The sequence below is a fragment of the Boleophthalmus pectinirostris genome, unplaced genomic scaffold (assembly GCF_026225935.1).
Source record: "Boleophthalmus pectinirostris isolate CB_2022bp ecotype Guang Dong unplaced genomic scaffold, ASM2622593v1 HiC_scaffold_8, whole genome shotgun sequence".
NCBI lineage: Eukaryota > Metazoa > Chordata > Actinopteri > Gobiiformes > Gobiidae > Boleophthalmus > Boleophthalmus pectinirostris.
In genome coordinates, this window is record NW_026571515.1 from 12,495,401 (window position 1) to 12,507,997 (window position 12,597).

The window sequence follows — 12,597 nt, forward strand, 5'->3', positions numbered from 1 at the left end:
AAAACGCAATTGTTGATAACTTTAATCACACACACAAATTATTATGATTTTAAATGATTCATAATATTTAAAATAACACAGAAATTCTTTCACATTTCCCTCCTGTTTATCAATAATGCTTTACCTCAGAGTACTATAACTTCTAAGCAGATTTTCTATAGTCTCATCATTTCGCATATTCTAAACAGAATTTTCTTCTGGATTGTTGTCCAGATTCAAACTAGCTAAAAAAATGAAGGATGACGCATCAAGCATGAAGGATATGATTTCCGACGGCTGCTGCTCCGCAGGCTGGAGTTCGAGGCTTCCCCTGGACCCCAGGCTGATGACGATGAATGCCCACCATGTGACCAGGTGGCTTGCCATGTTGCAGTGCCCAGAGAGCAGAGGTTACAAGCACGTACTCCCTTGTAGGAACACTGTTCTGCACACGAAGTCCTGCGTCTCTCTTACTCGTCGAGCTCCCGGGACTTGGAGTGACTCAGATGGATCCACCCGTTCCTCCCCTCGACCTTAACAGTGGTGGGAGTGGTCAGCAACACGCGGTGTGGTCCCTCGTATCGGTCACTGGCCCAATGCTTCTGCTTGATCACCTTGATGAATACCCACGTGGACAGGGCGATGCTGCTGTGAAGAAAGCGGAAGATCCATCAGATTATTGTTTTCTGAGCAGTCTCTAGCCATTAATGTCTCCTTCATGTACTGGGCTAGATCAGGTACAGAGTCAGGTGCATCTCTTGCGTTAATGTCCAGGTCAGGTATTCGGTATGGCCGTCCATACAAAATCTCAAAAGCTGTCAATGTTCTTCCTTCAGCTGGTACAATGTGCATATTCAGCTTTACTAGGTCAATACACTGAGTCCATGGCCTTCCTTTTTCTGCCATAGCCTTGCTCAATTTATTTTTAATTGTTCCACTTGTTCTTTCAACTAGTCCGGCTGGGGGTTGTAGGTACAGTGTCTCTTTAAATCTATTTTAAAGTGTTCTCCCAATCTATCTATTACTTGATTTACGAAATGTGGCCCATTATCACTTCTCATGGTTTCTGGAATACCAAAAGTAGGAATAATATGTTTACATAGGGCTTTTGCTACGGTGAGTGAATCAGATGAAGCTGTAGGAAACATTTCAACCCATCTAGAAAATACATCTATGAGTACTAAACAGTATTCCATGCCTTGTACTTTATTCAATTGGATATAATCCCTGTGTATGGCCTGAAATGGGTACCTGGGTGTGGGAAATTGCCCTCTTTTTGGCCTCAATTGGCCCTGTGCATTCTTTTTCACACAGATTAAACATTGTCTACAAAAAATATTTTGAGTAGGTATTGAAATATTGTTCTACCAGTGCCACCATCCCTCCTGTTGAGACATGACACACTCCATGACTCATTAAAGCTCCCCATCGGAACATTGATTTTGGCAAAAACGGCTTCCCATTTTGCCCCACATAAATCTGATCTTTCAGGACGGCTCTCCTTTTCACCCAAGTAGCCTTTTCAGATGCATGCGCTTGCTCTTTTTGTAGCCTCAGTTACTGTTTCTTGAGCGTATATTCCACACGCTTTCTCTTTTGCTTTCATATCTGCAAATCTGTTCCCGTTTGATACAAAATCTGTGCCTTTCGTATGCGCCTCACATTTGCATATTGCCAATTTCTTTGGTAACTGAACTGCATCTAAAAGATTTTGAAGAAGTTGCTTGTGAGTAACCTCCTTTCCTGTGGTTGTTTTAAACCCTCTTTGCTGCCACTGCCGGCAAAAGATATGTACTGCTGCACTGAAAGCATATTGACTGACTGTAAATTGTGACAGGCTGGCCTTTAAAAACAATTTACACGCTTCCGTTAAGGCTATTAGTTCTGCTGCCTGTGCTGACAAATTTGAAGGTAGTTTTTCAGATTTTAACAACTCCTTGTCTGTAGTAATAGCATAAGATACCAAATTTTTTCCCAACTCGCTCTTTCTAGCTGACCCATCTACAAATATTATGTTTCCTTCAGTGAGAGGAATTTCCTGTATATCTGGTCTGGGTTTGTAGATAGTCTCATATGCGATTACACAATCATGCGGTTCACCGTCTGTTTCAATTGGGAGTAAGGTGGCTGGGTTCAGTGCAGTACATCTCTCTATGTTTAGATGCGGTTGAGACAATAATATTGTCATACATGTTAAATGTCTTGCTGGCGACAAAAATGCCATTTTCGTCTGCAAGAGGAGTGCTGCCACTGCATGTGAAACTTTCAGGGTTAGTGGATGGAACAGCACTACTTCTGCAGAGGCTGTTACTGCAAGAGCGGCCGCCAAGACTGCCTGTACACAGTGGGGCATCGCTCTCGCTACTGGGTCTAACTGCTGAGAATAATAGGCTACTGGCCTATATCTCCCTCCGTGCCCCTGTAACAACACGGACGTCATGAAGCCCTCTTTAACGTCTACTGTTTGAACAAAAGGCTTAGTTTAATCTGGTAATGCCAATACAGTTGATTTTATTAACTCGCTTTTTATTTTATCAAAAGCCAAATTTGCCTCCTCCGTCCAGTTTAATTTCTGATTCATTTCCATTGGTTCAGAAAAAATTTGATCTTGAAGTGGCCTAGCTAGGATTGACTAATACAGTATCCAAGCTCTGCAGTAATTACACAACCCTAGAAAGGCCATCATGTGCTTTTATGTTAGCGGTTTCGGACTCTTTTGCACTGCCAATTTCCTATCAGCACTAACAATTCTCCCTTGAGCGGTTAAGTTATGCCCTAGGTACCTTACTTCTGATTTCCACAGTTGTAATTTAGTTTTGCTCACTTTATTGCCTGTTTCTGATAAGAACTGGAGGAGTGCAAGTGTATTCTGTCTGGCACTGCCCTTGGTTTTTGGATGCTGCTTCAGCATCTTCCCTGCTTCAGCATCTTTTTTTTAGTGGGTATTGTTTCACCTTTGACCTATGTTCATTTTTGCCTTTGATCACTACCGGTTCAACACCCTTCATTAAGCCAACATCTGATGAGCCCTTGCTCCACAGGGTCTCTGGAATATTTTCTAGTGCTCTCTCTTCAATTTCTGTTAGCTGAATGTGTCATACATCATCAGTGTCATATTTAATATGGACTTGAGGATGCAATGTAATTCTCAAGTTTAAGTAGCATCTGGCCCACCCCGTTTGAGTTGAGATTTCCTCCTTCTCTGAGATCTGTTTCCAATCCGTTATCTTGTTCATTTCTATCATGTGTGCTTTAAAAATCCTCCCACTCTTCCTCTGGATGTTTTAATAGCGGGAGATGCGCGGTTGCTTTGTTAGACATTAAGTCTCCTACTCGCAACAGGTATTCAGGAGTTTTCCGTGGGTCATTTCGTCCGTCGCCCCTCTCCCTCGGCTCCCTGGGTCTCCTCATCCTCCCCCGGTTTTATAACTGGGCAAGCATTTACCCACTGCCTCTTAGCTACCTCTAACCACACCCTACCTTGGCGGGTCTGATCACCGGGTTTTTTATTTGGGCGACCCTTCTGTTTGTTGTGAATCATTAGCTGAGTTATCAACTCCTCGAGTAAATATTTATCAAGCGTAGGTTTATAACCATAACTTTTCTGCCATTTTTCTAGGTATTTCGTGCTACCTGGAAACTCTTTTTCCATGTGTTTAACCAACTCCTTCTGTTTTTTGAGTACTACTTTTTCATCCATGTTAGTTTCGACTATGTGCCGGCGTGAGTATGATACGGAAAAATGCGAGTGCGCTAATCACAGCGTCAGACCAAGCTTCTACGTGAAAATCTTTTCACGCGGGTAACTGACGAGGTGTTAATTCACCGCTGTGATCAGTTTTTAGATTTCTGTTCATAGACACTATGGTGGGTTAGTAAAAGCAAAAAAAAAAAAAGTCCAAAACAAGGTCTGTCAGTCCTCCCTAGGTTTTCCTATCTGCTTGGCCGACCCTTGCTTCATTCAGCTAGAAATCTGCCTTATTCTAACTATGTCCTTTTGACCTGGCCTTCAAACATTTCAACTCTGTTATATAAAATTGACTCTTGTGAGCTTTAAACCATGTTAGAACGCTGTTACCTCCTCCAAAACATAACTGGAGTTGTGTTTTGTTGCATTGACGCATATTTGAGTAACCCTGGTTGATTATCGTCAAAGCTCAAAATGCTCTGTTCCACGTTGTGATGTCATGAACAGCTACTTTTTACCTTTTGTTCAGAAGAGATTGGCAATTCCAGGGCTGAAATGATCCAAATGACGTGTATAAAGTTTGAAAACACAGTGGGGCACTTTTTACCACGTGACATCACAATGTGGAAAAGGGCGATTTCTGTTTGAGAGAAGAACTGAGCCTAAATATGCAGGATTTGTGTGTTAAACATGTGAGAATGAAACAAAACACAACTCCAGATATGTTTTTGATGAACATTATAACGTAGATCAGGAAGTAGCATAATATAAGCCCTTTTGTTTTTTTGCCTCTTCCTCCACCTACTTTTTATCTAGTGTGCCCTTTTTATTGTTATATGTTGTATGTATAAGTGCAAAAAAAATAAATAACAGTCCAATAGACGCATGAAGAATCTCGGACTTACTTACTTACTCGGACTACATACTGGGAAGGATTTTCCGGAAAAGTGAGCATCAAACCGCCATGTTTGTTTTCCCACTGGGATGTGTCTATTGACAAAGCTGAACTTTTCAAGTCTTTTGAACCATATCACTTTTGTTTCTGGTTCTGATATTGTCATATTTTAGTTTTGGGATTCGGACATCATAATTGTCTGGTTGTTGGATGTACTAACCGCGGAAAACGGCTCGAGAAATTTGTTTGCGAACTCCATAGATGCAAAAGTGAATCAGATGTGTGTGACTGCAAACCTCTGTTCAAACTGTTTCCCTTCCCAACGGAATTGAAAAATAGTGAAAGGCGAAGGCGATGGGCAGGATTGATCCACAGGAAGTATTACAGCAACCACATCACACACTACACAGATCTTACGCATATTATATTAACCTTGCTATAAAGTGAAGTTCTGCTTATTTTTCTTACTTTGGTGCTGGTCTCCTGGGGTTGTGGCCAGACTGTAGACATCTGAAGTGTGGTCTTCAGGTGGTCCACTGAAGGAGGCTGAAGCATAAACTGTGGACATTTCCACTGGACGAGAAGCTCTGTTGTCTGGGATCTCCTCATAGACTCTGTGGGTCTGAGGGAGAGTCATGGTTGGTGTAAGATGTTATTGCTTCATCTGGAATGTTTCACAGTGTGGCATTAAACCTTTCATCCTCATTCAGACCAAACCAGACCAAGTTACAAGTCTGATCTGTGGAGAGGTGACCCTGCTCAGTCAGAATGTCTGTTTTTCTAGCTGTGGAAACACTTGTAATTGAATTAATGTAAGATAGAGCTGTTAAATGCCATACTGTGAAACATTCCAGGCAGAGGAATGACAGATCCATAGAAACATGAAGTTTCGTAGAAACCGTCTGACCTCGCAGTAATTCGTTCGCTCAACGGTAGGCAGGTACTTTTTATCTTTTAACCAATCGCTGCTATTTGGTCGTGACATATGTAATGCGCCACTAACGGGGCTAACTGGTATATTAAGCTTTTCCCAAATCCCGTAGGAAGAAGGGACAATAACGTCTTTCCCCTTGATGAAATTCACCAAACATTCTCTTTGTTCCGGCTTTAAATCCTCAGTCTCGGGAATCGCTGACAACACTGAATACATGGCTTTTCGCTGATTGGCTGGTGCCCGAACGTGCACTTCTGAGGTTTTTGCGAACCGTCTAGTAAAGTTTGATTCCTGACTTAGTCGCTGGAGAGTAAATGAAATTGAGCGGAGGCACTAGCTGGCTAATGATTTCCACCCAGAAAGTAAAATTCCAAAATGGGAAAACGAGTGTGAATGTTTTTGCTTATCAATCGTAACTATAACTATCTGTGTTTTAGTTAAAAAAAAGTCTAACCTGACATAAGCAGTTTTAAGTACATTTAATTTTACATTTCATCGTGAAGTTAAAATAAAGTATGATATGAAACAAAATCAGTCAGGTGCATCTGGATTTGGCATTATTACTCCGTCTATGGTCAGCACGGGGAATCACCTCTGAAAAGACATCAGCTAAAGGTGTGCTAATGTAAGCAAGCAATTGTTATGAACTTGATTTGACTGTAAAAAATGCCCGGAATGAGTCTGGCAATGATTGATGAACTTAAAAATAGTGCAAAAGAAGAAAGAGAAGGACTCGACCCGAAACAAACAACAAAAATTTGGGGGCTTCAAAGAACTGCAGTGCGGATCTCTCACTTTCTCTTTCTTTTGCACAATTTCTTGTCAACGTTTTTGGCCCCAGCATGCACACGCAACTTTTCTTGAACGTGCATGTCTCTGTCTACCAATATTGAACTTAAAAACAGCTCATGAGAACTCCAGATCTCTACCTGTGACCCAGTAATGTGGCTGATGCGGCTTGAACTTACCACAGGAGTTGACCCATATTCCGTAGTTATCACAGGAGATGCTGCGGAAAACAAGACAAGCATCGAAAGCTTTAGTAACATCCAGTTCACCGTGTTTTATTATTATATTATTCTAATTTAGTTTCTCAATCTCACCTTTGGATCTCTTCTTACAGTAGAATATCAGCAGAGCAGCTAGTAACAGGGTTAGTATAGCAACGAGAGACAGACGCACGTACAGCGGTAATAGTCCTGTCAAAGAAGATTGAAGTTTTTTTTTTTCAATAGATTTCAATATTTTAACGTTTTTAGTATTTTATAAAACAAAACTAAAGTAACACGAAATAAAAAACACATTTGGGAGTTGGAGTTGCGTTGAAGAGTTGATCGGGCTGGAGGTTTTGGAGTGAGTATTTTCTACGTACTGGTTCATGGGTTGAATTTGCCATGAAAACATGCTGATAATTCACTTCATTTAGTCAAAAATATGTTCAGCCGGTAAAATGGTATTGAAATAGCAAAAAAAGCACAGTGCAGAACTACAGAACTAGCCTGATTCATCAGCTGGTTTCACTTTGTAGAAACTGTCTGACCTTGCAGCGTTGGAAGGTGGGAACTTTTTGTCATTTAAAAAATCACTGCTATTTGTTCGTGACGTATGTAATTTGCCACTAACAGGGCTAACTGGTATATTAAGATTTTCCTTAATCTTGTAGGAAGAAGGACAACAACGTCTTTCCCCTTGATAAAATTCACCAAACATTCTCTTTGTTCCGGCTTTAAATCCTCAATCTCGGGAATGGCTAACAACACTGAATATATGGCTCTTTGCTGATTGGCTGGTGCCTGAACTTGCACTTCCGGGGTTTTTGCGAACCATCTAGTGCAGGGGCATCAAACTCATTTTGGTCCGGGGGCCGTATCCAACCTACTTTGATCCCAAAGGGGCCGGATCAGAAAACTCATGGCATATAAACCCCAAAAATAACAATAAGTTCAAATATTTGTGTAGAGAAACGCAAATCTATGACAGAAATATTTTTTAACTGATGAACTCTTTCGTTTACAAAATATTATAATATTATGATCAACCTGAAACTTTAAGAAAAATGCAATTTCAACACGTTTTAACAATAACTTGTAGGCAAATAGGAATATGTCAGTTTTTTTTGGAAAATCCTGCACTCGGCTCCACTTTTCTCATTTTGGACATTTTGCTGATGAGGGTGTCACGGTCAACAGTCAAAACGATCGTCCTTTAAGAGCGTTTGGAAAGAGACAAGTCTTCATTTGTGCTGCTCTGGTGGGAGGGGCCACGTACAGAGATGCTGCTATGCTCAGCACCGCAGAAAATTACTAATATTTTAATAGAAAATATTGTTGAAATATTTTAGTAGAAAATCAGCCAAGGGTCAAATTAAAGGTCTTGACACCCCTGGTCTAGTGTATTGTGATTCCTCACCTATAGTCGTTGGAGAGAAATGAAATTGAGCGGAGGCACTAGGTGGCACCAGCCTGGCTACTACAGAACAGCAGGTAGTGTAAAATCTTCTGGTGGTGATTAGAACAAAAACAAAACTTTCTTGTAAATCTGTATTTTCTTTCTTTCTTTTTTTTTTTTTTTTACCGAAAACCTCTACTGGAGAACTGTGATGTAAGATTATATGACAAAAGACTCGTGCCACAAGATTATATGACAAAAGACTCGTGCCACATGATGTTGCAAGGCAAAAGTACCACAAGATTTCACATTTGGCTTGAGCAAAAAATACAAAGTTCCATCTCTTGAGAAGCTGTAGTTCCGAAAGCCAATAATTTAAATGATTAGGGCAAATACACTGTGGACTGACACTCACAAAATCTGACTTTATTTCTTTCTCATGAACCCAATCTCATGTCTCATCTCTTCTTGTGAAACCTGTGTCTCGAAAAAACCCCATGACTCACGTGATGTAATGTCAGATCACAAAAGATCCACATATGAGGGAACCACAGACGGAGCTAAGATCAATAACACAAGTGTACAGCCTCCACCTGATCATCTCCACAGTACCTGATGGTTTTCTCTGCTGCTCATGATCAGGTGATGCGGAAGAGTGATTGAACTGTGGCTTCGGAGATAAACTATGTTGTGTTGTAGTCACAGACATGAGTGAAGTCTGGTCACCTGTTTGTACAGTCAGGTCCATATCAGTGGTGGGTTTCACAGTGACATTAGGTTCTGGTTTAAGAGTATAAGTTGGATTTAAAGCTGCATCTGAAATAAATGATAATGTTAGAAAGAAAATGTTAGATATTAAAACTGCTTTTGTTACTTTTGAAAATGTTTAGAATTGATTATTTGATACATACTTTTTGTAACTTCAATTCTAAATTCCTGGATTCCATCTCTCAATGGAAATGATCTTTTCACAACACACTGGTATTGTCCGGAGTCAGCTCTGGTCACATTGGTGATGTTCACGTACATGATATGATTCAATAAACCTTTGTCCTCATATTTAATGCAGTATCTTCCTTTACATTGCTCATTTTCTGAAGTTTTAACCAAAATGTTTTCTTCGTTGTCACAGTTATTTTTACAGAAGAGCTTCATGTGTCCATTTCGATAAAACTGATATGCAACTGTGATGTTTCCTTCTTCAGCCACCTCACGATCATCCTCTGCTCTAATGAAACCAGTCAGTCCATACAGCACTGTTCAGAAAATACACCCATTAAGTTCATAATTCAGGAAAGAACAAAACTGTGAAAACATTTGCATTTCAATACATTTTCAGAATCAGTACAGGTCCTCCTCTCCTCAAAACCATTTTCTTACAGACATGCATTGTACTGTAACTCAGATCGCTTAATTAAAGACGTGTTGTCAGATGAAGAAAAGAAAAAGAAGTAGAGCGCTTCACTGGATCGTAAAAAAAATAAAAGCAGCAGTACATGTGCTCTACGAGGGTTAAAATTTAAATCTAGACAGAATGTTGCCCTTACTGAAAAATGTGACGTGGGAATGGGAAAAGTGGGTAAGGTACAAACCCGAGACACACCGACTGGACTGAATATAGTAAAAGTCTTTTATTACATGGAGGGACGTGTGGAGTATTGTTTCATTCACACATGTTTAACACACAAAGTTCTTCTGACAAAGGGAAAACACTCCGTTCCACTTTGTGATGTCGTGTACAGTAAATACAGGAAGCGCTTCAGGGTACTGCACACTTGACTAAAATCATTTTGGTAATTTCAGGCCTGCATTTGCATTTTAAGTTACAGCTTTTGATTTAGCCTCATCAAATCGTTTCATTCCTCAGTGCACCAGCATATATGAGAGACTTTGTGTGACAATCTCATCAACACTAAAGGTAAAATGAAAATATTCAAAAAGTAATGTAATGAAGTAAGTAAAGCTGTTGATTTGGGGCTAGTGACTGAAACAAAACTCAACTCATGACTAAAAGCTCACAAGAGTCAATTCTGTAATATAAATATAGGTCTTTTAAAAGTGCATCATGAAACTTTTTTTTTTTGGTGGAGGGTCAGCCACTTGCTAGTCATTGCTTTGCTGGGATGTTCCACAGTATGTCATTAAACCAGCCTGTGTCCATGGAGATAAGGAGGTGACACCACAAAGTCAAGTTACAGGTCAATTCTGTGGGGAGGTGACCCCAGCAATGCAAGTTTTTCGAGTAACATTTAGCAATAAAACACTTTAAATTGAATGAATGCTAGATAGTTCTGTTTAATGCCATAATGCGGAACATTTCAGGCACTGCAATACATCTGCCTCCAGAAAAACATAGTGGAATAATAATGAAATAAAGTGAAAAACTAAAAAAAACTGACAATTAAACGAAACACTAAATTGCACTTTGTTCTTGAATTTGAAGAAGCACATATTAAGAAAATATCTGGGCTACTGTTAAAGGTGCATTACGTAACTTTTTCCGATGGAGATGTCATTGCTTCGTCTGGAATGTTTCACAATATGGTACTGAACATTTCTATTTTCGTGGAGACTAAACCAGACCAAGGGCTGCATCTTGCAGGGCTGGGGCCAGGTATTGGGGTTCAGTGTTTTCGGAACTGTGAGCAGAGAGACTGTGAGGAGAGTGCTCTTGTTGTTGTGTTTTTTAGATCCAGTTCGAGGTTACTTTCATCTTTGGTAGTGTGTGCGTAGTACAAAACGTAAGTAGATGTTCTCTTTGTTTTGTTTAGCTGTTCTATAAACTTTTCCTTATTGTGTTTCAGCCCGTTTTGGCCTAATTTGCATGCGTCATGCATGACAGGTAGCATGACTCTGGGTGCGGCACCTCTTAAAGGTGCAGCATAGTCAGAAGAGCGGCTAAATTTATTTAGAGTTTAGAGTTTGTTTAATATATCCATGTGTATTATTATGTATTATCAGTGTTGGGGAGTAACAGATTTACATGTACCGGAGTTACGTAATCAGAGTACAAATTATGAGTAACTGTATTCAGTTACAGTTACTGTTTCAGTGAGTGGTATTTGGTTACTTAAGAGTTAATAAGAGTTAATACAGTTAAAGTTAATAAATGGATTACACAGCGGTATTTTCCTGTTTTCACATTTTGGGCTATATATATATTTATTTATTTTTTCGGTAATTCCACTCATTGCCGGACTCTAAACCAGATCTAAACCCAGGTCTAAACCAGGTCTAAACCAGGTCTAAACCAGATCTAAACCCAGGTCTAAACCAGGTCTAAACCAGGTCCAAACCAGGTCTAAAACCAGGTCTAAACCAGGTCTAAAACTGGGTCTAAACCAGGTTTAAACCAGGTCTAAAACCAGGTCTAAACCAGGTTTAACCAGGTCTAAACCAGGTTTAACCAGGTCTAAAACCAGGTCTAAACCAGATCTAAATCAGGACTAAAACCAGGTCTAAACCAGGTCTCAAACAAGGTCTAAAACCAGGTCTAAATCAGGACTAAAACCAGGTCTAAACCATGTCTAAGACCAGGTCTAAACCAGATCTAAAACAGGATTTAACAGGACTATCAGTAATATTTTTAATCTGGTAATTAGTAAAGTCTGGGCCTTTTATTTTCTTTTCTTTTAGTTTTATTCAGATAAAACATCTTATGTGAAGATTTCCTCGTCTTTGCTTCTCTACAGCAAATTAAGTAATCCAAAGTATTCAGATTACATTACTCACTTTAAGTAATTTAATGGATTCTGTTACAAACTACATTTTGGGATGTAATCTGTAATCTGTAGAGGAATACATTTTAAAAGTAACCTTCCCAACACTGTGTATAGTTGTATAGTTATTTAATAAATTTTTTATGCCTTGTTTTCCACAGAACCACACACACACCATTTTCTGCCAAATACTGGATAATCAATAAAGCACATTTATCAAAGACATCTGGCTGATCCTTCCGAGGGCACCCTGCAGCGGGTCAATACAGACAATGCCAGAGGCAACCACGCTAGGTATATTTGAACAATAAAACCACCTGTATTTGAATAAATGTAAAGTAGAGCTGTAAAATTTGTAGCAGAGTTTTGGACAATGCACACCTGTTCTGACATTCATACAACATTAATAGTATTGGAATCCATCATAATAATTACTGAATTTGATCAATTTAGTCATGATTTCTTAACATTAATTTAATATGTAGCCCATTACACATTATAAAAACACCTTAATATTAAATACAAACTCTCTCTCTGTCCATCACGCATTAGTGGTTGCTGTTCCTTCCTTCTTGAAAAACCTATTTTTAGATGCTCTTTACAAACGTACTGAAAAGTGAATTCCCACTAAAAAGGTCCAAATGCATTTAGTACATATATATTTATTTTAAGTGTCCATCCAAATGCACCAAGTACTCACCATATAAAATGACTGCAACGTGGCAAAGCTTCATTTTTGCGTCTGTAGAGTTTGTCGCACTCGGTTTGTTATGAAGCAGGAACTACGCTGTAACCACTTCTCAAACTAAACGATGACAAATTGTGTCACCTCCCTTTTGGTCAGAGTCATAGAAGTTGCTGCTGCATGTTTCTTCATTTGAGTTTTGTCTGCCTTGAACTGCCTTAATTATGATTATGATTATGGTGATTATTATGTTTCTGTTTCTGATTATTATTATTAGAAAGATGTTGACGCTAGTGACTTTTGTTTCAG

The 12,597-nt window shown here is 39.4% G+C and overlaps 1 protein-coding gene across 1 annotated transcript; it reads right to left on the reverse strand.

The window, feature by feature from the left end:
- Positions 1 to 449: 449 nt before the first annotated feature.
- Positions 450 to 12,393, reverse strand: LOC129412310 (uncharacterized). The gene is made up of 8 exons (XM_055165681.1): positions 12,304 to 12,393; positions 8,796 to 9,140; positions 8,497 to 8,700; positions 6,600 to 6,695; positions 6,465 to 6,505; positions 5,031 to 5,184; positions 704 to 815; positions 450 to 627 (listed from the first exon to the last, which is right to left on the reverse strand). Exons 1-8 carry the CDS (start codon positions 12,335 to 12,337, stop codon positions 450 to 452), a joined length of 1,164 nt encoding a protein of 387 aa, XP_055021656.1. The 5' UTR covers positions 12,338 to 12,393.
- Positions 12,394 to 12,597: the final 204 nt, after the last annotated feature.